This window comes from Argentina silus (assembly GCF_951799395.1).
Source record: "Argentina silus genome assembly, chromosome: 15".
Classification (NCBI taxonomy): Eukaryota; Metazoa; Chordata; class Actinopteri; order Argentiniformes; family Argentinidae; genus Argentina; species Argentina silus.
Genome location: NC_139669.1, coordinates 1,806,760 through 1,833,095, shown reverse-complemented (window position 1 = coordinate 1,833,095; position 26,336 = coordinate 1,806,760). Strand labels below are relative to the sequence as shown.

Sequence of the window (26,336 nt, the reverse complement as noted above, 5' to 3'; positions counted from 1 at the left end):
CAAGTGGACACGCATTCTGGAATATTCTCAAACAGAGTAACAAAAGAACGACCTAATCATAACAGTAGTTACATACGAAGAAGCCAAAATTAATAAATTACAACAACACACCCCAGCCCCCAAACACTTAAAAAACATCAATAACATCGAACAAAACAAATAAAAAAATAATTGAATCAAATGGTGTTAAGTAGGGGAGAATGAAAGACCTTGAAGCGAGCACATTGAAGAAATATATTAGAGATTTCCCTGAAGCATTTCATTTTTTGTTTACATTTTAAAACTGTTTTCTTGTCATGTGGGGGTGGGAGGAGGGTGCAAAGTTAGCGCTGGGGGTGGCCCCCCCCCTTCCCCCTGTGCTCTTCCTCTGGCTGAGGTGGTCCAGGCCGGGCGGGGTGTGTGTGGGGGGTGTAGGGGGGATCTGATCTGGAGCTCAGCTGGAGAGGAACTCGAAGAGTGCAATAATCACAGGCTTCTCAGGGAGGGCTGCAGCCTCACATCTCTACAGGGAGAGAGAACAGGGTCAATATTTGCTCTTCACAATTTTACATATGTGCAATGTGTACAGAGGCATGTGAGAGCAGGTATGATGACTGTCTACAGAGAATGCCAAGGCCAACAGCTTGATAAAACCGCTTTTAGCAAGAGGGGTATCGTTCCTACCGGACAAGGCTTCGATGGGCTGACTGGATGGGTGCAGCGTGGTCACGGGCGTCCCCTTGTCCTCGAAGGCCACCCTGGGCCCCTCTGGCCCTCCGTCACAGTCGATGAGGCCCTGGTTGCGGCCCTCTGCCTCGATGAGGGGCCGGCCCTTGGAGTGCACGCCGAGGTCGATCAGCTCCTCGAAGCTCCAGGGGCCGGGCTTGCCGTTCAGGCCTGGGGCGAGGCCCACCTTGTTACTGTCCTCGTTCAGGAACTCAGAGCCCTCCACCAGACGACCCTTAGGCACAGGACTGGAGGGGGAGGGAGGGAGGGGGGTGTTTGAGTGGGCGAGGGGAGCCAAGTGGATTTAAAATGGTTACTTCTTATTCCTAAACTCACCACGGTATATTGAGGGGACTTGAGAGAGAGAGAGAGAGAGACAGATTTCCGTGTGTATCCATACCTAATAGCCAGCTGCTCCTCTGCGCCGGTGCCATTGTTGTTCTCCTTGTCGTCCGTCCCCGGCTTCCCGTTCACACTGCCCAAGGGCTCCTCCCTCTCTCCTATTGGCTGACCTGAGGACAGGCCACACCCGTCCGCATCAGCGACGTCTGTCTCCATGGCGACGTCTCCAGTCTGGGCCGTCTCGTCCTCTGTGGAGAGACAAACAATCTGATGAGTCATTTGCACGAGCAAACAGACAAGCCATTCAGACACGCAGCGTATGCAAACACACACACACACACACACACACACACACACACACACACACACACACACACACACACACACACACACACACACACACACTCATTGTCATGCAAAAGGGACGGTTGAATGATGATGATGACGACAGTCACCCTTGGTTTCACAGTCGATCTGGTCGTCGTCTTCCTCCCCGTCCTCGTCTTCCTCCTCGTCCTCATCGTCCTCCTCCCCGTCCTCATCCTGCATACCCTTCTCATCGCCGTCTTGCTGCAGAGGACATTGACAACAAGAGATTGAAACGTCGATTCAAGACTCAATCAGAGCGATGCATGACAGGAGCACAGAGACACACAATTCATAACTACGGTTGTCAGGGAGACGTCGGAGCTGAACTCGCCTTGAAATCACTTTGGTCCCCTTTTCTTGTTCTCTTCATAATCTCCTCAATCCTCTGAAAAGTGACGAGCCGTGTTTTAGCATTACTCAAATCAAACTCATTTGCCCTGCGTTGAGTGTGTCCAGGAGGTGCATGTAGTTTGTATGGAAAGGGGGTGCCACAGAGGGTGTGTGTGTGTGTGTGTGTGTGTGTGAGAGGATGCACCTTCTTCCTCTCCATGCGTTCCTGCTGGTTCTTCTGCGTGACCCTCTCTCTCTCCACCCGGACCTTCTCCGCCTCTTCCTGGGCCCGCACCTCTGCCTCCTCACGCTGTGATTGGACAGGGAAGGCCGTCAGTCACACAACCTACCGGTCACCCTCATACTGTAGACCATCAACTCAACACTGTCAAGTGTGTGCGTGTGCGTGTGTGTGTGTGTGTGTGTGTGTGTGTGTGTGGGGTGTGTGGTGTGTGTCTGTGTTCTTCGGGACCCTCACCTCTTTCTGGAGCTCCGCCTGCCTGATCACCTCCTCTGCCTCCAGCCTCTCTCTGTCCTCCTCCGCCAGGAGAGCGTCCTCCTCCTCTTTCTTCTTCCTCTCCTCCGCCAGCCTCTGCTCCTCCTCCGCGCGCCTCACTCGCGCCTCCTCGGCCAGACGCTGCTCCTCCTCCTTCCTGACCCTGTCACGGGGCAGAAAAGGGCGACTTAGCCTCTGTGTGAAGTGTGGATCAAACCAACATGGGGTTGCAGAGCGAGCGTACTCTGGCCGAGTGCATCTCAACCGCCAACAACGGCCTCCTCTTTTAACGAGCCGAACACACAGAGGGCAGCTGAGAGCCACGTGGTGGATGATCATAGGGAGTTCGCGTGCTTTCTTTACCTCCCCCCCTCCCTCCCTCCTTCCCTCTCCTCCTCCACCCTCTGTACCCGGAGCTGCTCCTCTCTCTCCTTCTGCTCCCTCCCTCCCTCCCCTCCCTCCCTCCTTACCTCTCCTCCTCCACCCTCTGTACCCGGAGCTGCTCCTCTCTCTCCTCCTCCCCCCCTCCCTCCCTCCTCACCTCTCCTCCTCCACCCTCTGTACCCGGAGCTGCTCCTCTCTCTCCTTCTGCTCCCTCCCTCCCCCCCTCCCTCCCTCCTCACCTCTCCTCCTCCACCCTCTGTACCCGGAGCTGCTCCTCTCTCTCCTTCTGCTCCCCCCTCCCTCCCTCCCTCCCTCCCCTCCCTCCCTCCTTACCTCTCCTCCTCCACCCTCTGTACCCGGAGCTGCTCCTCTCTCTCCTCCTCCCCCCCTCCCTCCCTCCTCACCTCTCCTCCTCCACCCTCTGTACCCGGAGCTGCTCCTCTCTCTCCTTCTGCTCCCTCCCTCCCCCCCTCCCTCCCTCCTCACCTCTCCTCCTCCACCCTCTGTACCCGGAGCTGCTCCTCTCTCTCCTTCTGCTCCCCCCCCTCCCTCCCTCCCTCCTCCCCTCCTCACCTCTCCTCCTCCACCCTCTGTACCCGGAGCTGCTCCTCTCTCTCCTTCTGCTCCCCCCCCTCCCTCCCTCCCTCCCTCCCTCCTCACCTCTCCTCCTCCACCCTCTGTACCCGGAGCTGCTCCTCTCTCTCCTTCTGCTCCCGCGCCAGCCTGCGGTTCTCGGCCAGCATCTTGGCGGCCTCCGCGGCCGAGTTGGTGCCGGCCATGGCCTTGTCTGAGGACAGGGGAGACACGGGAAGGTTGTTACACGCTCTCGGTTCAGACACGAAAGCAGGGAAAGGCTCATGCTAATAGTCACAGGGCCCCCCCCCCATAACATCTAAACACATACTCCAACCAGCACCGGGCACAGCGAGGTGAGGATGTGGGAGAGATGAAATGTGGGAGAAAGAGATATGGACAGACAAAGAGAGAGAGATGTGATAGGGAGGGGGAGGGGGGGGAGCAGCTGTGGGAAGCAGGCACCGCCATGGGCCGAGGTCTTCACATGATCCTCACTGTGGCTGGGTCATAAAAGACCTCTCTGTGTCTCCAGACTGCAGACTGATTCCTATTGAGGGAGCAGGGAAGGAACAGCGCACACACACACTCCTTTAACCCACTCCCATCTCCTGGTGAGGCGGTGCTCTGCAGTACGCGGCCCTGGCCAGAAGGGGGCTCTAGACCTCTCCCGGTTTCAACAGGATGTGACTCCAGCTGGGAGTTGATGGCTTGTCCTGGTCCAGAGAGAGTTGACTGCTCAGCTCAATGTGCGGCTGCCACGTCAGTTCCTCTTACAAATGACCCGAGTTCAGTGGAGGTGGGGGGGGGGTGGGGGGGCGACAACGACGAGGAGGGGGAATTATGCCATGGATCAGATCAATTATGCATAGAGCATAATTGTATCCAAACGAGAGTGACTGTCTGTGGCAACTCAGTACTACCGTACAGGGTTTCCACCCCACTGCCCCAGGGACATGGGGTTTTTACTAAGGTCACTGACTGTTGCACTTCCGCCCACAGAGGGATGAGCTGAGTGCAGATGATACACAGGATACAAGGTTGGATGCATCATGTATGGGAGGTTATCTTTACTCACCCTCTTTGGTCTTGCTGGCAGAGGGGGTGGGAGGGGTGCTGGTCCTGGCTGTGGTTGAGGTGGGGGTTGGGCTTGTGCTGCTCTGGGGGGTGTCTGGGGACTGGGGGGCCACAGCCTGGACGGGGAACAGGTCCTTTGGCTTGGAGTCCCTCTTACGCAGGGTAGGGGGGCCGGTGGGGGTGAGCGCCGGTCTCTGGATGGGTGGGGGTTTGGCAGAGGTGGGCTGAGGGGATGGGGGCCGCTGTTTCATCCCCCCAGGTGAGGGGGGTCGGTTACGGGGGCTTGACCTGGAAGGAGAGATTAGTCAGTCCCAACCAACACATCAGCATATGAGTTGCACTGGGGATTAATAAAGTTATATGATATTGAAGTGTACAGTTCTTTCATGGAGAGAGTAGGTTAGCACTTGATGGGGAGAGTGGACACATATCACCTATGGGGTGGGGGTGGTGTGTGTGGGTGGGGGTGGTGGGTTCTTACTTGGCTGCTGCAGGGGAGGGGGTTCTCTTGGTGGAGGGGACGGGGGCAGGGGAGGGGGAGCGGTTGCGTCCCAGGACATTGGAGGGCGAGGCGGGGCGTTTCCCTCCTGGCGAGGAGAACCGCTTGTCCTTCTGTTGTTCCACAGAGAGAGAGAAAGGAGAGGGCTCAGTCCCTTACATCTGAACTAACTCTGTTTCAACATGAATCTCAACCATGAATACATCAAAATACATTCTTTACCTTCATTTCACACTCTCATCATACACTCACTGGGCACTTTATTAGGAACACTTGTATACCGTCTCATGGTGGAGGTGGTGTCATGGTGTGGGGAATGTTTTCTTGGCACACTTTGGGCCCGTTAATACCAATCATCGCTTGAATGCCACAGCCTATTTGAGTATTGTTGCTGACCATGTGCATCCCTTCATGGACACAATTTACCCATCTTCTAATGGCTTCTTCCAGCATGATAATGCACCGTGTCACAAAGCAAAAGTCATCCCAAACTGGTTTCATTAACATGACAATGAGTTCAGTGTTCTTCAGTGGCCTTCCCAGTCACCGGATCTGAATCCAATAGAACACCTTTGGGACGTGGTAGAACGGGAGATTCACAGCTTGAAAGTGCACCTGAAAAATCTGCAGGAATTGCGTGATGCAATCATGTCATCATGGACAACAATCTCAAAGGAATGTTTCCAACATCTTGTGGAATCAATGCCACGAAGGACTGAGGCTGTTTTGAGAGCAAAGGGAGGCCCTACCCAGTATTAGTATAGTGTTCCTAATAAAGGGAGGCCCTACCCAGTATTAATAGTGTTCCTAATAAAGGGAGGCCCTAACCAGTATTAGTATAGTGTTCTAATAAAGTGCAGGTTGTGTGTATATATGTATCTCTCTAAACAGTAGCTCATGGAACAGCCCTTCGACACAGCAAGGCTCTGGTGACGGTCTCTCATGACGATAGAGTAGTCGATCAATAACGTGGAGACAGACCCCAACACCTGATCCATGAGCCAGTAATGTCCCTTGTGGTCGACTGCAGCACAGCGGGGGCTTTAAATAACGTCCCAGCACCGGCATGAAGGTTACCATGTGGGCCTGATTCTAATTCATCTATTTTTAAAGCCCACGTGCCACGCCTGGGGGGTCTGCAAACACGCTGACGGGTCTGGGCATAGCAAGGTCGGTCACACACAGTCACACACACACACACACCTACCTACTCTATCAAGAGGTGTACCTGTGTATATCAACACAATTAAAGAAGGCTAGGCTACAATTCATTGTGGAGAGAAAAACAAGAGAGCATTATCTGAACCTAGCAGAGCCTGGACGCCTTGAGCAGGACTGAACAGTGATTCTGCTGCAACGTGGGTTGTGGAAATGAGAGGAGAAACAGGAGAGAGGGGAGAGGAGAGACGGCCTCTTGAGATGGTACACTGTCAACTTCTATTCATGTCATTCAGTGTCTACACACTGAAGGAGATTTAAGACTAAACACAAGCCAAATTTTGATTTCACAATCATTTCTCCTCACACACACACACTCTCCATAGCACAGAGATGTCATCGGCAAAGTCTCTCTCTCTCTCATCTTTTGAAGTGGCTTCCTATCGTTCATCCTTATTGTTTTGAAAACACAGGCTAGGAAAAGTCAATATGGAGGAAGCCTACTAGGAATTAGCTTTCACCTGTCCAGTTCTTACTTGGACACCACATACGGAGGAGGAAAGGAGACAAGGAGAGGAGGGGAAGCCTCCACCTTAAACTGCTGCCCCAGGGCAGGGCAGGGCAGGGCAGACTCAGGGCAGGGCGTGTGTCACAGTGCCCTGGGACCTGCTTTGCATGGCCTGACCCAGCTGCTCCTGCTCCTACCAGCTCCTACTGTAGTCAGAGGCTATTGTGGGGATCCTTTTGTCTGTCGCTGTGACAATGTGCTCCTTCATCTCCATGGAGGAAGGGCAGGGCAGGGCAGGGCAGGGCAGGGCAGGGCAGGGAGAGGGTGACAGAGCCAGGCAGAGCAGCCCACTGAGGAAATCATGCTAGCTGTGTGTGAGTCTGAGAGAACAGCCTCTCTGATCCATATCAAGGAATTACCCACAGGGCTGCTTTGACAGGCAAATCTAACAGGATGTGCATATAAATCTGTGCCATTTGTACAGAGGTTTATTTTCTCAATGTCAGCATATGACTCCAGGCGTAGATAAAGGGGAGATAACATCATCACTACTTCAAGCGCTGTCTTCCTCTTATCTTATCCTGGTTCCCAAAAGGCTTCTGCTGAAAGCTTCCCACACCTTTACAACAGACAACATTTCCATTGTGTCTTTCATTGAGATTTGACTGCATTTGAAAATCTGTGAGGGTATGTATTGAAAAGGAGAAACAATATACATTTACTGATGTATTTATAGACATTGGCCACTAAGCCATTCAATCTAAACAACCAAGAATATTCCCATTCACCCCCAATCAATGCTTTTCTACCCCATCAGCAGTACAGTCCCGTTCAGACCCACTCTGACAGCTTAGCCAGCTGGCTAGCGGCAGGTCTAACCAGCAGAGGAGAGCTCACCAGGGAGGGGTCCAGGGGTCCGTCTGCCGAGGCCGAGGTGGGCATGCCGCCGCTCTTCTGCCGGTCGATGCTGCGGCTACGCAGGGGTCCGCGCACCGGGTGCAGGGGGCTGGCGGAGGCTGAGCGAGGACACAGGTGACAGTCTGGTAAAGGACACAGTCATCGCAGGGCGGGCACAGCCAATGGGAGCGGGAGAAGCGCCGAGTTGGGTGAGCGAAGCAGAGGCAGGGAAGGAGAGAGAGAGAGAGAGAGAGAGAGAGAGAGAGAGAGAGAGAGAGGGGGAATGAAAGAGAGAGAGAGAGAGAGAGAAATAGAGTAGAGAGGAGGATGGTTTGGGATAAAAGCACAAAACAATACGGCTCTGTGTTAGATACGGCACCCTGGTTGCAGCGGGTGGGAGTCTGAAGCATCGGGGGAGGGAGGGAGGGACGAGAGAGAGGGACAGACTGACTGACAGCTTCCCAGGACTCTTGTTTGGTGCTGAAGCTCCTGCACTGCACCGCACATCAAAACCCAGCAGTGAGCACTCCACCACAGCAACACAGCACACAGGACACACCCCACCATCAGCACACAAAACATCAACGCAACACCGGTCGACTGCACACACACACACACACACACACACACACACACACACACACACATACACACAATTACAACATTCCATTAGCAACACTCAAAGCATGCTGGACAAGGACACTGCACCTTGTATTCAATGACATTCAAAAAATAAAAAATTGATTAATTGATTAATTTCAAGATCCTGGATACAACAACAACAACAACAACAACAACAACGTGTTGTGTTTTGAGGACAGGGATACAATACTCTATCCAAAACAAAACATGAGGATATAACACAAATCCTTCACTTAGGAATAGTTTTGTACGCAAAACAGTCAAGCTAACGCAAAAGTGCGGCATTGCTAGGCTAGGCGGTGCCTCACCGGTGTTGAGTTGCTAATTCGCTAAATCTCCTAGCCTCACCTTTAAAGGGAGCTGATGAGTGAAGTGAACCAGAGGGCCTCCCAGAGCGATTGCGGGCGCCTCCCAGAGCGACTGCGGGCGCCTCCTGCGTAACTTCAGGCCGTGTTTTGAGAGGATTTATTACTACTAGTTGGTCGCTTGCTGTGTCAGATTTAAGGATTAGCTTAGCGGTGGTAATCCTGAGGCGCTGGGGATCTCTCCCCTGCCCCGGGACAGATCAGAGATATGCTCTGTAACTCATTCTGACGGTTTTACTGAGCAGCACGGAGATGAGGAGGAGGAGGAGGCTCTACGAGACCCGTCTAACCCGTCCGTATATAAGCTGCCACTGCTGCTAATGCGTCATGTCATCACCGGGGCCTTTTCTCAATGGGAAAATCCATACAGAGCCACAGTACTGTAATGACTCTCAATGGGATGTCGATACACATCACAGCTCTCTAAACTGACACTGTTACAACATTGTTCCAACAACCGGTCACCCGTACATGATGTGGCAGAGCACAGGGATGTCCAACCAACCCACTGTACACAGGGATGTCCAACCAACCCACTGTACACAGGGATGTCCAACCAACCCACTGTACCACAGGGGAGGCCAACCAACCAACCCACTGTACACAGGGGAGACCAACCAACCAACCCACTGTACACAGGGGAGACCAACCAACCCACTGTACCACAGGGGAGGCCAACCAACCAACCCACTGTACACAGGGGAGGCCAACCAACCAACCCACTGTACACAGGGGAGGCCAACCAACCCACTGTACCACAGGGGAGGCCAACCAACCCACTGTACACAGGGGAGGCCAACCAACCAACCCACTGTACACAGGGGAGGCCAACCAACCCACTGTACCACAGGGGAGGCCAACCAACCCACTGTACACAGGGGAGGCCAACCAACCAACCCACTGTACACAGGGGAGGCCAACCAACCCACTGTACACAGGGGAGGCCAACCAACCCACTGTACACAGGGGGAGGCTGGTGGAGGTCTCAGTGTTCCACTGAAACTGTACCTCAGCACTCTCCGAATGGCGAAGGCAAAAGGGTCCCTGGCGTTCAGATAAGATGACGATGAGGAGTAGAATGGGTTGATTCAATCAGTTCATTAAAAGGCGAGTGGAATCAATGTCCCCTAAGTTGCTCAGAAGCATGTATAGTACAACTTAATGAATACAATCCTAACCCATGTTCGGGGGGCCTGGATGTGAGGCTGGTAGGAGTGAGCCAGTCTGAAGCGGGGCTGGATCTCCTGCAGGTGGAGGTGAACAGGTGGTCTATCTTACTGAGTGACAGCAGTGCACTGCAGCAGCTTCTCCTGCAGGTCCCCAGCTCCCTGGACTCATTACCACAGCACACAACACAACACCCTCATTCTCACTCTCACGCAACCGTGGGCCCACAGGTAAGCAGCTTACCACAAATCTCCCCAGCACGGACCCTGAGACTCACTCCTCAGACACACGCAGGAGGACCGCTCCTGGCCAAGTCTACACACAACACGCCAATTGTGTGTCTGAGATCTGTGTGCGCATGTGAGCAGGACCTTGTGTGTGTGTGTGTGTGTTTATCTGCATACAGTATGTGTGTCTTGTGATCACAAGTGTACTTCTAACTGTGAAACATGTCTTTACATAACACGTGCAAGTAAATATGTACCGCCAAGCGAGCAGGGCTACCAACACTGAATCATTCACAGCACCATCGCCACCACAGTACAGCACCACCACCACCACCACCACCACCAGCAAGAACAACAACAACAACAACAACAACAACAACAATTGGGTCCACAGTTTGCTTCAAAAGGATTTCTCCAGCTGCAGTGGGAGGGGGTGGAAGTTCATAGCTAGTGATGTAATGGGGGCGGGGGGTGGGTATGGTTATTTTTTTTAATAGTTAATAAAGTACAGTTGTAATGCTGAAGGAGGTCTTCGGGTGGGGTTGGGGGGGGGGGGGGGGGGGGGTCCCTGTATGTTGCTGCGTCCTCCCTAGCTACGGGGGGCTCTGTGGGGGTTACCTGGGGCGTCTGCTCCCTGGGCAGACAGGGCGGCGGCACTCTTGCTCCTAGCTAGTGAGGCCTGGGTGGGGGTGAGCAGGCGACTGAGGACCTCTCCGTCCACGGGGCTGAGCAGGGACCGGCGGACTACACAGCCCGCAAAAAAATATGGAAAAAGCGAAACAAGAAAATGAAGAGGCAAGAAGAGGGGGATGAGGGGACGACACAAAGAAGGAGAGGGGTGGGGTGAAGGTTGGGGGGGGGGGGAGGGGGGGGGGGGGGGGGTCACCATGTGATTTCAACCAGTAGGAGAGAATCAACATCAGAACCAAGGCAGTGTCCCAATAGTCTTACAATAGCTTCCTTATGTAAACCCATCCTATCCTTGAACACATTAAGGCATGTATAAATGAACAAGAAGAGTTATGATTGAGTATTGAGACACAGACCCAGAGTGATTGTAGAGCAACTAAAAGTGAGGTACAATGAGGAGAAATCAAAGTGTTTCCCTGGTGCAGAGGAGGAGCTGGAGGGTAAAAGGCTGTTAGTGAGCTCCACAGACAGGAGAGGGGGATGGGGGGTGCTACTGGGGGGGAGGGATGGAGGGAGGGAGGGAGGGGGTCAGGGGAACATGGAGGTAAGGACTGAGGTGAAAGGGCCAGTGATAATGACGGGGCAAGCGCTCTTTGATTCTACTGTACAGACTCAACCAGTACTTTCAGATGGAAAGAGACAGAATTGAAGTTTTAAAGAGATCCCACAGGATATCTATTTATAACTTCAGCTACTAGTTTTACAAAAAACGGGTCCCCATATTAACCTGATTGGACAGAGAGGGGCACACCTCCCCACTTCCATGAGCAAAAGCTTATTTTGCTCAAGTTTGTTGGCCCTAAACTGAGGACTCTCTCGCGAGATATGAAATCGATTAACGTTCTATCATGAACCATGCAGTAAACTCTTAAGCTGTATAAAAAAAAAAAATTAAAAAAAAAGAATTGGCAACAAACATCCTGTAGCATCTCTTTAAGTTGCCAAATGAAGAGGCTAATTCTAGGTCTTGTCCACTGAAGTACATGTTGGGGCTGTGGTGAACTCTTGACTCATGATTTGTGAACACCTTTTGTGTTTTTAAGAGTCTGACAATAGAAACAAAGAACTCTTGTCCTCATGAAACGAAGGAATACAGCTCCCCTTTGGATTGTTTTATGATCCCTGTTACAAGGTCGAAACCAAAACAGAAAAAGGTTTAAAGTAAGTAAAATCTTTAGAGGGAGTGGGACTGTGGCTCTGTATTCCTATTGGCACTTTAAAAAGGGACTTGCAAGGGGAGAGAGAGTCACATGTTTCTCCTCCTCCTCCTTCTGTGAGGCTGACAGAGGGGACATCTGCTGCAGACAGACTCATTTGTTAGCTGTGCAGAGCCAGCCTCTTACAGCACGGTGGGGACAGCTAGACACCCAGTAGTAATACTCCACGCTGAGAAGTGGTCAGGGCCACGGTTAGTTCTAGTGAACAAGACGTGAGGGTGAGGAGGGGTCTTGAATAGTTAATGTCATGAAGGGATTGGCGTTGGACAGGACAGGGGTGGCTTGCTCTGGGAGGGGGATTCTGACTCCGTTATGGGGGCCTCACAGAGTGTGTGTTATATAAACAAACTACAGGCTTAAGGATATTTGTGTTGCATAAATGCATAGCTGGTGGTACAAAACATCAATCAATACAACAACACAGCTATTTTCTCTGTGAAAGACACGTTAAACTCAGTCACTTCATACACCCACTACCAGGACATACATGTGCACAGAGGTGGGACATGGTTAGCTGACAGAGGCATGATTAGTAGCACAGAATATATTCAAAATAAGAGTCAGTGGCCATTTCTGTGCTCCGGTCTAGAGAGCTAGGGGGATGGCACTGACACACACACACACACACACACACGGGCACGAGAACAACGTGTCAAATCCACCGCTAACGTCATCTGGGGGAGGAAAACAACAAACACACTGTAACAAAACAAACAAAACAAAACATTGTGTTGTTAGCGCACAAAGGAGCAGTTTCTGGCGTGCAGCCGCTCAGAGAAAACCACCAAAAAGAGAGACGGCGAAAAGGAGAAAAGGTTAAGACAAGATTAGCTGTGAGGTAAACACTGCGAGCACAATACAGGACAGGACAGGAGGGGTCTGTTAGAGAGAAGAGACAAAGGAGTGGGTGAGTTAAGACACGGGGCGCCACAGACTGATCCCAGTACGGCACAGCACGGGTAGGGGGTCTGGGGGGGGGGAGGGGGCCGTTGAGGGACCAGCGTGTGGAGTGCAGGCTGAAAAAGAACACGCGTGGAGAGAGAGAGAGAGAGAGAGAGAGAAGGAGAGAGAGAGAGAGAGAGGGAGAGAGAGAGAGAGAGAGAGGAGAGAGGGAAGGAGAGAGAGGGAAGGAGAGAGAGAGAGAGAGAGGGAAGGAGAGAGAGAGAGAAGGATGAGAGGAAAGTCGGCCGGTTTGCAAAACACTTGCTGGCGCGCTGCACTTTGCTGCATGGTAGCCTTAGCTGCAGAAACCTCCCCCTCATTCACAACACAGCACCCCAGTTCAGAGGCCGAAACACGGTGTGAGTGAGCAGACAACGTTCGACGGGGGGAGACGCGTGTTATGACCAGAGGAGGAGGCCCGAGCGATGCAGACATGGAGGGGAGAACACGTTAAAAACGTTTTTTTTTTTTTTTTTTTGGTTCATGCTAGCCACCTTGTTCCTCCGCCGTCCCTTTATCGAGCTTGGCGGGGGGCTGCGCTCTGCCCCCCGAAACTCGTGATAGGGAGGAGCTTCTCTTCTTCAGGGAGGGGCCTACAGACAGGGGAACGCACAGGAGGAGGGGTTACAGGCTACCAAGAGACAAGAGAGGGTGAAGTAACCCTAAAAACCACATGGATTTCATTTTGCTTTATTTAGTTATTAATATGGATCAACGGGCCGAGTGGCCTGAGGTCCGTGTCTGTGTGACGGTGTGTGAGCAGAAGGAACAGGAACAGTGTTACTCTTCCTAACCTGATCACTGATCTCAAGCTACCTGGATGTCCAGCAACACTGTACTGTGTGCTGTGCCCTTAACATCTACATCTGTCAACTGATCAACTCTGTGGCTAGCGCTGGCTTTAAGAACCATGCTACTAATTAGCGTTCTCTGGTTGGTCTCAGGTACAGTCAAAGATTAAAGCGAATAAGCTGCATCAGTGAGGAACACACTAGCAGTTGGTCAGTTACTCTTAATCTCTATAGGCACTCATGTAATCTTTGCTTGGGCCGCCCAACTAGCAGAGTGCTTGTGATTGGGGTTCGTAGTGAGGTGTGTTGGGCGTGGATTGGGAGGGGGGGGGGGCCTTATGCACCTGTCTGTTCCACCTGAAGCTTTTTGCTGCCTTCCTTAGCTGGCTGAGCGGCATTGCCGTTGCTAGACAACCGGGTCAAAGACGAACTCCTCCGCTTAGCACCTGGGAGACAACGGAGACACCCATGGTGAAGAAGTGACGCAGCACTTTTTCCCTTTTTATCTCACACACACACACACACACACACACACACACACACACACACACACACACACACACACACACACACACACACACACACACACACCTCTAGACCTTTAGAGGAAGGACCAAGGTTAGAGGGATTATCATCACCCCCCGTCCCCACATGATTTTCAGCCTGAGTTTATAACCCTGGTGTAAAAGGAAGCTGGCAGTGGAATTTAACACAATGACAGTCTGAAGAGGGCAGAAATCAGCAATATCAGGAGATGACAAACACAAGGAGCCCTCTTGGCCTGCATGGAGGAAAAGGAAGCTGTGGAGAGATATGATTCGACCCAGTTATGATTGTACGGTAAGTACCCCCGCCCCCCTCCAGAAAAAACAGCAATTCCTGTAAATCAACCCAGGCAGCATTGCATCAGGAGAAGAGATGATACAGTACAAAGATTACTGAAGAAGTGACAGTGCAGGTACGGGAACAAATCACTGACGATGTTTGTGGGCCCCTTGATGATTCTGCGACACTTCCCTAAAGTGACATCAAGTGTGCACTGGAATCAGGGAGTTCATGCTGGTTTGATCATTGGCTGTGGACAGAGATCTGAGGTCATTGGTTGGTTTTTTACCAGTCTCTGAGCTCCACTGAGAGAGAGGCACTGGCAGGAAACTCAAAGGGCCTGCATGCCACGGCTCCTGGAGAGGAGAGGGTCAAGGGTCACAGAGTCAGTGGGCTGAGACAGTGGATGGGAGTGAGGGGAGAGGAGGAGGGAGGGAGGGAGGGAGGGAGGGAGGGAGGGAAGACACTTACTTTTGTCGGGAGAGTTGAGGAGTGTGGCAGAGGAGGAGGACAGGCGTTTGTTGATGCCGGCCCCGCCCGGCTGTTTGAGGTTCATGGTGGACGTGGAGCGCTTGTCGACTACGGGGAGGAGGACAGACACACAGACAGGGGAGGACGGGTTTAAACACACGGTTGACCAGTGGGAGGCAGGGACTGGACACAAAGGAAGGGGGGGGGGGGAGAGACAGGGCTCTGCAGGGTCCTAATACCCTGCAGCTAACATTAAACACTCATTTGGTCTAATTCCTGCTAGTGGGGGCAATGTTCAAACCAAACATTGATCAATCTAAACAACTACTGAATAAAGGTGCATATTTTTTTTAGCAATACCTCCAGTGCAGACAATACAAGCTAGCTCTTGACAAAACATTACACTTTCATCCCATTTTTTCCAGGACATAACACCAAGTGCCAAATCAAAGCCATTCCAGTTTCATAGGCAAACACAGCCGTTAGTAAGGAGGCCTGAAAGCCATGTATAACGTTGTCTACTGAACATTCCATTAAACAGATACCAGAGAAGACCAGAGAAGACCAGAGCATGAGAGCATCACAACATCAGCTGCCGCATGCATAGAACAGTAAACAGGAAGTGCTGCTCTGAGAGGCATTGGTGCCCTTCAAGGCTGAGGATCAATGCCTTGATGTGACCCCCTGACCTGGAAGTGAAGGAGTGAGAGTGAGAGAGAGTGTGAGAGAAAGAGAGTGTGGAGAGAGAGACCACAGGCCATGTTTCCATTCTGTGAGCCCAAACCACAGGCACGTGGGACAGAGGTTAGAGCACCAGGAAGCTGTCGTTAGTGAGGCAGAGTGTGGGTTAGAGTGAGGGTTGGTAGGGGTAGTGCCAGTCCGTGCTGCTACATGGGGGGGTGGGGGGTGGGGGGGGGCAGGTATCAACCAGCACCTTGTCTTGTCTTCAGGGGCTTTTCTGGAGACGCGGGGGAGATTACTATAGCTACTGGAGAGGAAGCGCCTACGTCAGGGTCTCCTGTGGGGAGAGAAAACTCTCAGGGGGGGGGGGGACAGGAGAGGACACCTCCCGCCCACAGAGGCAGAGAGAGGAGGAGGAGGAGGAGGAGGAGGAGGAGGAACATAGCTGACAACGATCAGTAGATTCCATCTCTGACAGCCAGTGCCCAGACACAGCTCCCTGCTGTAGAAAACAGCTCACAGGATAACACTGATACCCCCGAGCCACGGGTATACTGTAAAATGGCCCATGCATCATTTTCAACACATCTTTTCTCCATATACAAAGACAATTGTGTATCGATATGCTGATGTTTCTTGTCTGGTCCAGAGAAGTCTAACATGTTTCGTACCGAAAACATCACTCGCTGTGCATCATCCTGGGACACATTCATACTTTCAGTCGTTAAATTCAGAAACATCCAGAAACATCAACAAAAGTAGCCACCGTCACACCAGGAACAAACACACACACACACACACACACATACAGAGAGGCCCATCAACACAACTTCTGAGCTGACAGATATAACATTCACAGAGACGCTAGATGCGTCAGCAGTTTTTACAGACCTGCCGGTTTCACCATCCAGCGGGACCCAGAACTCCTCCTAACACAGACAGACTGAGGAGAGAGAGAGAGAGAGAGAGAGAGAGACCGAGGCGGGGGGATGGAGGCTCCTTACCTGTCTTGCCGTCTGCGTCTGCGGACAGTCCTCCCCAGGACCACCTCTTCTGCCTCTGCTCCACTCGCTGGCTACGCTCCAGAGTGCGCCGCATCACCGCCTCATAGTGCTCCTGCAGCAGACAGAGGGAGACGGAGAGAGGGGGGGAGAGAGGGAGGGAGAGGGGGGGAAGGGAGGGAGGGAGAGAGGGGGGGAAGGGAGGGAGGGAGGGAGAGAGAGGAATGCAAAGTCATTCACTTGATGGCAATATGATCACACTTTTTTTTTTTTTTTTTTTAAATAAACAGACACAAATTGATAACAGTTACCACATTGACAGCAAATGTCAACATTTCACCACCGCGAGAATCCACTGGGCATGCTGTGACGGTGAAGTGCCATTTTTCACTAGTTAAGACTACAGACTTAATGCAATATGATCAGAATGACAGCAAGGGGAGAGGGGTCGGAGTTCATGTTGAGAGATAGACATATGACGTCGTCTGAGTGACGTCATCATGTTTGACATGATAAAACCGGAGTAGTGTAGATTAAAGACTAAATTCCATAACAGTAACAATTGTGTCTTGAGCGCCGCCCTGCTGTTGAGGAGGACCCCGACGCGTACCTTCTCCTCCTCCTGTTTCTGCTTCCTCTTCTCCTCCACGGCCGTGCGCCGCTGCTCCTCCTTCCTGCGCTGCTCGTCCAGCTTCCTCTGGCGCTCCTCCATCTGACGCTCCACCTGCAGCTTGGTCTTACGCTCCCGCTCCAGGATCTGAGTCTCCCGTGAAGCTGTAAGTGTGTGTGTGTGTGTGTGTGGTGGAGAAATAATGTGAAAAACACATCTGTTTTGTTTACTGTGTGACAAGGCTCTTTTCACAGGCGATGCGTCTCCGACACAATTCTGCACGCATTGAGGTGGAGACCCAAATAAAAGACCCAATGTGATTGGATCTTCCTCGAACTCAGAAGGCGAAATTGAGCCTGAGGAAGCGCCTCCCTCAAGCCCCTCGCTGCCGTTCTTCATTTTCATCCTACAATAGTTAACCGGAGCTAGCTAGGTGGTCAGAAGTCAGAGGTCCACCAGTCTAAAAACAAAACGCTTGTTTGAACTTTACATTTACGTAAGCGAGTGCGCTCGCCTGTGATAACTGATTGGTGCTACGACCTGTCAGTCATTTCATTTTGAGCACCAACATCCCTCCCCTAGTGACGACCCAGGCACCGTTGAACAGGGTGGGTTCGACAGACTCGAGAGGAGCGAGCGGAGGGCTCAGCCTGTCCACCGACCCGCAGGTCATCCCCGTTCAAAACCCCTCAGTCACCGCTTTAATCTCTTCACATTTGGCATTTCCTTCTTTTGTCAGGAAATACGTCTGGGCACGTCCGACGTACCACTGCGGTGTGTGTTGCAAATCCAACAAATTAAGCCGCGGAAGAAGATTAGGGCTGAAATGACTGAAGGAAAGGAACGGAGAATGTACCGGTCTGAGGCCGCCGCTAACCTCCGGCCGGCTGAGGAAGTGAACGGTCGTTCGTTACCTTGCTGCTTGTCCGCCTCCTCACGTCTCTCCTTCGCCACTCGCAGTCGGTCGTCTATCTTAAGTGCGGCGCCGTCGATGACTGCAAAGACGCACAGACAACCCGTCACACAAAGACGCAAGCGCGCACACACACACACACACACTCTCTCTCTCTTTCCTTCACACGCAGTAGGGGGTTTGCGTTGAACGTGGGCGTGGATTACAATGCGTTGCGGAGACACTCCAGGTTAATCACCTGACAGGCAGATGTGTTCAAATGACTAACATTAATGGGCTTTGCTGACAACTGTTAGCTTATAAACGTGATGACTCCGCATTTATGCAGTAAGCCACAATGACAAGGCAGGGGGTGTGTGTATGGGTTTGATAAGTATAGTATTACGTGCCAAGTGGGGGGATTAATAAACACAGGTAATATACTCTAAGACATACGTAAGTGTAGGCCATAAGGAAACACCAGAACCAGTGCATTAAAAACCAGTCCTCCGATTTGTACCTCCACTAGCCTCTCCTGATACAGTGGTAGTTACCTGGCCTGGGCCCATGAGTCTTAGCTGTTGTGTTGGTTGTGTTTGCTAGTGCTGCAGGTCCTGGGCTGTTCCCTGATAGGCTGCGCCGCTCCTCTGCCTGCGCCTGCGCCTGCGCAGCTGGACACAGACAGACACACACAGACACACACACACAGTTAGTCAGGGAACATAGAGGTCAGCCCGTGTGTCCAGTAGCATGGCACAAATGTCAATTATCTCCATGAAACAAGATGCTTTTGGAATAACGAGCTGAGCAAAGTCTGGGGCAAGCGTTTTCTCTGTGCTTTGTTTGTCCTCCATAGGAATGCATGTTCTAGAGAGATCCAGAGGATTTAAAACTACAGAACAATCCAGCTATTCAGCCTCCAGCCTCTACCCCCCCCCCCCCCCTCCCCCCACCCCCCTCACCAACGACGTTGTGGCTGGCCGTACACAAGGCTCTGTGACACGACGGGTCAGATAGGCTTTGGTCACCATGCTGGCAGCAAAGACACGTGCCCACTCTAAATCAAACCCTAGTCCCTCCTTACTAGTGCACTTCTAGTAGATCTCCTCCTCCCCCCCCCCCCCCCCCCCACACCTCTTGGCTCAAAGGCACTCTTTCTTTTTTTGGCTACTGCAGCCAAGGCACGGGGCCGGCAGGCGGGAAAGAGGAAGGCAGGATGGAGAGAGGCAGGAAGTGGAGAGGACGTGATCAAACAGCCCTCGGAACTCTGTAGCAGCCCTTCTCTGTGTGTAGGATGGCTGACAGAGGGGTAGAGGGGTTGTCATGTGACACCACTCTGGCTACTGGTCAACCCGTCAGCAGTGGGCCAACAGTCCGAAATAGCCTCTTCGTCCTCTCCTTCTCTCCTGGTGTCCTTTATAACCATGGATGGGCGAAACGACTGGCAAGGTTCTTCACATTGGTTGCTATATCCAAGATAAGCCATCACAGAGGAAGTCATGAGGCAGGAAAGGATGCCATTTCAGACTGTTGGAACAGAGCCTTCTCCTGAGGTTACTTCGGTGCCAGCAGCCTTGATAGTCCCTAAGCCTGCGAGAGCCCTTTATGGTCTCAGGAACACCAGCAACTCTGTCAGCGTAACTAACACAAGAATGTAAAACTATCAGTCAAAACGGCAGTCTGACACACCCTCTTATTGCCCTGAGGATGTCACACGCAAAGCCATTCTATTTCAGCTGCTTGACAGAGCAGAGCCTAGAGCCCTAGTTCCCACAGCACCTCACCTGTCCCTCCCTGACTACCCATGTCTGCATTCACCAGAGAGACAGGGCAGGACACTACGGTATCCTACAGGGAGCTGTGACAATGGGCTCTCCTTACATGAGGTGACCCTGACCGTGCCAGCAGGACACAGTGTTCACTGGCTGGTTGGGTGGGTGGGTGGGTGGTTGTCAGGCTTTTGTTTTGTGCTGAGTGGCTAAGTGGAAGTACATAGGCTATCACAAGAAAGCTCATATACAGAGGAGAAAAAAAGAAATGCAGGGGAAAAACGGGACCGGATATGACCACCATAAAACAAAACAAACGGGAGGTTATCAGCTGGCGGAAACTCAACCAGGAACATAAAGAGCCTATAGAAACATCTTTGTTTCTGTGTGTTACAGCTCTTTAGTTTAGGCTGTGACAGACAATATAGAGCTCATGGTTCAATACTACGCTCCCATTGGCTAGGCATAGATGTGTATCTATGCTGTATCACAGCCACAGGGAGCTCAACCCCCTTGTGATTAGCAGCATCAGCATACTTAGTCAATGTGAGGACAAAGACCTCTGACAAACACAACAAAAACAGCATCAATATCAGTCTCTCACAAAACGGGGGATCAATGTCTTCAACAATGGGGAGCCAATTCACTCAAATCAGAGATTAGACCCAATAGCTGGGTCAAAGTCTGCAGCTAATCGCAGAGGAAGTACAGCTCGGGTCAGTTTACTTTTCCTGTCATGCTTCAGTGCCTGTGAAGCCCGGGTTAAGTGAGTCACGTACTTGTTGAAAGATCATGACCTTTTGATTAGGATTAGGATTAGGACACGCCGACTATTACTCACTGATTTTGGACATTGGAAGGGTGCTTTGACGATTTCAGCTCTGTATATTCAGATTGTGGATGAGGGGTTAAGGCAGCATTGGTGTGTTTCATGAGCTAGGTCCTTAATACAGACATTAATCTTTCCCTCAAGGGAGAAGACTGGAGAAAAACAACTCAAGATGGTGGGATCTTCATGTAGCTGCAGTTCTGGGATGTAGCCCATCTGAAATGAGAGACCAGCCTATCCTTGGTATAGAGATGTCGATCATCACCGGATTAAGTTGACTTCCTTAATTACACGCCTTAAAGTGAGTTTTTTTATAGCACGACACCAAGGGTCATACATCTGTTGTCCTCGCTCTCTGCCCAGACGTGGGAAGCTCTGTCGCATGGCAACTGTTGCTGAGCAATGTGGTGTACAGGTAGAGAGACAGAGAAGACGGATAACAAGGGTTTCTGCACCTCTCTCTCACTGCATCTCTCTCACTGCATCTCTCTCACTGCATCTCTCACAAGCCTGCAAATACATCATCAGAGACCACCAACAGCACTGAGATGGAGAGGCTTGTAGTCTCATAGTCAGCAACTCAGGTCCACAGAATATTAGACAGACACTCGTTTCGAAAAAACAAGCATGAAGATTTGCCTTGCTTTTGAAAAGTGGCCTGTACCTTTCAACACGAGAGCCTCGGCCAGACCTGAGACAGCATTTAAACATTACCGGGTAGGAGTTGTGAAGTTCCTTGGCTACAAGGACCGGGAATTGAGAGCAGACAGGAAAGTGATGGGGCTGGGGAAAGGGCTGAGTAGGGAAAACGTGAATGAAGCCAAGTTTAAAACCTGGAGTCTCTCTACAGCGGTGCGTACCAGCTACTAACCAAGATCTCAGCTTCAGCCATGTTCAGCCTACGGTCTAAATGGTCTTTCACAAACTCAGTCAAGAACAACAAACATTAGGCTTTGTACGTTATTTCTGAAAATAAGAGTTGGTCTGAGGAGAAAAGTAACCGTAGGTTATTTAGGCTGCGTGACTCTGAGGTCACCTGTTGGCGTGTGACGATAGCGTGATCAGGTGTGTACCTGTCAGCCTTTTCAGTGACAGAGTAGACGGACATCACGACTGAATATGCAAAGGCAGACCGAGTCAGAGTTACCTGGCTCCCTCTGCCACTCACAACAGAAACAAAGGCAGACCGAGTCAGAGTTACCTGGCTCCCTCTGCCACTCACAACAGAAACAAAGGCAAACAGTGGGCACTCTCCAGAAGCAGAATCCTTTTATTTGGCCATGTATATTTGCACATACAGGAAAGTGACTTGGTGAGGTTGGTGCATGGGACACAAAGCAACAATATATAAGCAACATATTAACAAAAAAAATATACTAAATAGCAAAATATGAACAAAACAGCAAAAGAATTACAAAATAAAACAATAGATTATGTAGGCTGTGCGAGGCTAAGAGGCAATGAGGCTAGAGGCTGTGAAATGTACACTATCAATTAGAATAAATGTAAATAAATATAAATTACACTGTCAGCACACTTGCATGGAAATGCACACACAGTCAAGTGACTAGCAGGCCTGCATGACAGGCACAACATTAGTGGCCATGGTAACAACAGACGCCTCTGTGCCCCATACATACCTACCCCACCCAGAAGACACAGCAGTTTGTTCAATGTCAACATTTGTCGATACGTCAAATGGACAATGGTTATTACCAGGCTACAATGGGGGCTAAAACAACACTGTACAGTTTCATCCACCTGTTCTAATGTTCTGTTCTACACAGGCTTCTGTGTAAGGAGGAACTGAGAGTCAGTGGGGGGAGAGGCCACCTGGCTGTAGCATCTCTCCATCACTATGGAGATTTGCATTGATAAGCATACATTAAACCAGGCGGGCTGACGCAACCAAGATGACTGGTGTGTGCTGGACATCACAGAGCTGTGAATGAGGACCACAGTGGCAGGCTAGGCCAGGTTATTTAGGCCCAGCTGTGGAGACAAATCATTACTTTTCCTACCAAATCATTACTTTTCCTGCTATAACGCAGTACCTTAACCCATCTCTCCATAATTGAACACAACACAATAAATAGACAGGGTATTGATTAGCAAGGGTAGCCTAGCCTACATCCTCCAGGCAGCCAGGGCGGTTATGGAAGCACTCAGCGACCACACTCATCAGGGGGCTCCTGACGGCTCTACTGGCCAGACTGGGGGTGGGAGGCCATAAACAGGAAACGGGCCGGGCTGCACTAACAACCAGCAGTTCTCTTCAAAGACCTCACAGTAGAACTAACAGCATCACAGTACGGAATCTGAATCAGTATAGATAATGTGCCACTATGCCATCACCAGTCTGAGATCAAAAGAAAATATGAAGAGGCAAGTTTATATCTCCTTTAAATTCATAAAGCATTACTTCTACAGAATGAGCAGCAGAAGCAAGACCCATGCTGGCGATAGCTGCACTCAGGCCTCCCCTAGAGGATATAAATAAAGAATGGAGTCTAACCACTCCTACGAGACACAGTAGACAAGACAACGCACAACGAGATTCACAAACACACACATACCATTCAGAGACGAGACAAGAGTCAGTTCAGTGGGTCAGTGAAGTGCTGTTCCTCTGCTCTCAGTCCCGGCTGAGGCATTAGCTTAGCCGGGTGTTACTGGGCTGGCAGGAAGTGCAGTACTGCAGATGTCTCGAGTGGAACGTGTCCACAATGTCTAATAATGCGCACACACACACACACACACACACACACACACACACACACACACACACACACACACACACACACACACACACACACACACACGATCTTGTCCAGGATTACTGGGGAGAAGATTCACGCAGAGGTAAGCCTGGGGCTATTTCCAGACCCACCAGGATGACGATACGTCGACAAGCAGCATGTCATGCTCAGTTCTTACTGGCTAATGAGAGTGGCCTGACCAGGTTTCAGGCCAGGGGGCTTCCCCTGGTTACACTCCTGGCTCCTACCACTCCTCCTCGGACACAAAGGTGGAGACTCACTAAACCCAACCCCACTCATCGCTCCTGGTGGGCCTACAGCACTCGCGTTGCTATAGCTACTAGCTAGGTGTCACTGTCACACTAATGCTACGTAGTCCAATAGAATTAGCCAAATAGAATTGCCCTAGGCCTCCTTAATCATATTAACTTTCAATGCACCGGTGTGCTGATCTGAAAGAGTTGAAAAGCAAGAATGGAGGAACAGATCAATGACACTGATAAGGAGCCTGAGTGATCAAAAGAACAATCATGTGAATGGTACAGAACACTTGCCAACTAATAAAGAAATGTGTTATGTTTTTGCGCAACTGAACTTCCCATAATGCTAGATGTGAGACTAGTGATTAGGCCGCAATCAGACACAGTGATTCACACAGACAAGTCAACCAGCCTACAGTATGGAAGGTGGACTATAGTAGTCAGAATGAGAGGGCGGTGGACTTGCCTCTGTTATTCAAATTCAGAAGACTACATTTGCTACTCAAATCTCTTCACCACAGGGAAGAGGAGGGCGGCCTTTGCATGAGTGGGGACATCCTTACAGCAGCACAATCTGCTCATAGTTACTCAATAAAGCTGTGTCACGGGGCACGTTCCCTTTGGTGCTTGTAGCTTCGGGTGAGAAACCAAACCACGTTACCGACCCCGCGCTCTGTCTTCACACAGAAGTTAGAGGGTCATGACCTCTCATCCAGGAAAACAAGCTTTATCTCCAACAGAAAGCAGGGGCATTACAGAAATAAATAACGTTCTGGTTGTTTTACTGCTACAAGAAACGATACCAAAAAGGGCTTACAAGTCCATTTCCTCCTTTGGTTCTCAGAACAATTCAGAAATATTTGTCATGCTTCTGAGTCTACAGTACAGATGTAGCCACTATTCACCCAGCCTCGCAGCGAGACTCCCGTCTGATCTCCACTCATAATGACAGGGTAGATACAGTCCTCGCTCACATTCTTGTGGAGATAACTAAGTATGCGGGTGTTTTTAGGTTGAACTAGGCCAGATTCCAGCCATTATTTTGTTAGTCAAGGTTCCAACCCTATGTCCGAAGGCAAAGGGAACCTCTACACAGAGTGGTTTGGGATTTTCAAACATCCATCCCCCTAGTCTTCCAGAACTCCATAGACAGACAGGCAAGATTACATCACAGTTCTCTCTCTTTCCACAGCCACTGTGTTTTCAGACTGGAAAATACTTTCACAAAGCCACACAAATCAGTGGGAAGCCTATATGATTTTCAGAGTGAAAATAGTGAATGGGAAAGTGGGAGAAACTGGACTCAAAGTAGTTGTGGCCTACTTTCTGGACAGCCCCTTTACCCCTGCCCACAAAGAAAAATGTAGGCCTACACCCACACTGGGTGGTTTTGAAAAAAAACACAAACATTTTAGCCCAATCTAACAGCTCGAGTCAAAACAAACCGGGCATTCAGACCTTCTGATGCAGACACACAGTATACATCTGTGCTTTTGGCATCCACCCAGTAGGAGGATTGGATCAGGGCCACTCAACACTGTTATACAAAAAAAAAAAAAAAAACACACTAAAATATTGGCACATACAAAAAAAATATTTGGTGCAAAAGTGAACTAACAAGGTTATCACTGCATCCAAGTCAATAAAACGAATGCAAAGCTACAGAACAGTCTTATCCTCCCATCAGCAGCTCTGTGAACATTCAGTGTCTGTATGAAACTGCAGCTCATTACAAAACCAGGTCAGACATTGTGTGGTAATAGCTTCCTTCTGAAGAGAGGGGAGTATGCCACATATCAATAAGCTTCTAGGCTTTACTTTAATACCTCAGTGCACCATAAGCAACATGTGATTATCTGAAGACAATTGACAAGTTTGTGACTTGTTTAAGTGGAAAAAGTAACCAAGCAACACACACCAAACACATGAGTTGCACATTTCCTCTCAAATCCCATGACAAAAACATTCAACCTTCCAGTACCAGGGTAAGACCTCTCTCAAAACCTCTTAACGTCCAAAGCCCATAGAAACATTGGGTCTGGATCTAGCAGGTTGTGACACAGGGCCATTACTCTATAGACAAGATAAAACAGCAACACGTGTAGGATAACATTGTGTTCAACAGTAGGGAGGATACACAGTTCCGACACACACTGACTAAACCAAGCGATCTCGCAAACTACTTGCTAAGTTGGCAAACCAAGAAAATAGCAAGCTAGTTATACAGTTACAACTGTGTAACAATTGCAAATGTGATAAACTACGTAGCTGACTAGCACAGTAGCCAAAGCCGCCTCTAGTACAGCAGACAGGACGGCTAGTAGCGGCTAGCTGTCAGTAGCCGTTCAGCCATGGCGCCAGACAACGAGACAGACCACTGACCCGGGTCCGTCAACCGGCCACCAAACCCGATCTCTGACGGCCTCTCTGATGCCTGCTACAATGAGAAGTCATTTAGCGCCACTAAAGGAAATGTTTTTTCAGATATTTATCTTAAGACCTCTCCAATTTCAGAAATGTGCCAAGCCTACACGCAATTCTGTAAACTGCTGAGCGACCCTGGAAACTTTTATCGAACATTATCAATCAAACAAGCTGAAGTGAAGGAGACAGAAACTGCAGACTTCCACCCCCACCATTGTCAGCGGCTAGCTACCGCTAACTGGCTAGCCGGCTAGGAACAAAACATGTTCAAAATAAGTAGGTTAGCGGCTGTGGGTGTCTTGCCAAACACGGCAGAGACATTTCAACAACGTAAAGAGTATTGTTGCACCAGTTAATAGTCGGGATAAATGTATTTCTTACCCATTTGGGCTCGCAACCCTTTGAGAGACGTTGCACCCTCCGCCATTCTATTAAG

General features: G+C 50.5%; 1 protein-coding gene across 4 annotated transcripts; it reads right to left on the bottom strand.

Annotated features, from left to right (window-relative positions):
- Positions 1–243: 243 nt before the first annotated feature.
- Positions 244–26,336, bottom strand: map7d3 (MAP7 domain containing 3). Of its 4 annotated transcripts, XM_083686144.1 has the most exons (21): positions 26,282–26,336; positions 18,414–18,530; positions 17,882–17,962; positions 16,968–17,131; positions 16,361–16,472; positions 15,610–15,693; positions 14,676–14,783; positions 13,724–13,825; positions 13,083–13,181; positions 10,358–10,483; positions 7,339–7,457; positions 4,758–4,888; positions 4,278–4,564; positions 3,287–3,413; positions 2,225–2,405; positions 1,952–2,056; positions 1,748–1,801; positions 1,503–1,617; positions 1,106–1,295; positions 664–953; positions 244–502 (listed from the first exon to the last, which is right to left on the bottom strand). In XM_083686144.1, exons 1-21 carry the CDS (start codon positions 26,325–26,327, stop codon positions 495–497), a joined length of 2,646 nt encoding a protein of 881 aa, XP_083542270.1. In that variant the 5' UTR covers positions 26,328–26,336; the 3' UTR covers positions 244–494. The 4 variants fall into 4 exon arrangements, with proteins under 4 accessions (XP_083542270.1, XP_083542272.1, XP_083542271.1 ...); XM_083686146.1 differs by lacking the exon at positions 10,358–10,483; XM_083686145.1 differs by lacking the exon at positions 15,610–15,693.

Excerpts from the sequence above, each read along its gene's own strand:
- map7d3 (XM_083686144.1), bottom strand. The coding sequence starts at position 26,327 with ATGGCGGAGGGTGCAACGTCTCTCAAAGGGTTGCGAGCCCAAATGG. Across the intron at positions 18,531-26,281 it reads AGGGTTGCGAGCCCAAATGG|CTGCGCAGGCGCAGGCGCAG; the intron begins GTAAGAAATACA and ends GTCTGTGTCCAG. Across the intron at positions 1,802-1,951 it reads AACGCATGGAGAGGAAGAAG|AGGATTGAGGAGATTATGAA; the intron begins GTGCATCCTCTC and ends GTCACTTTTCAG.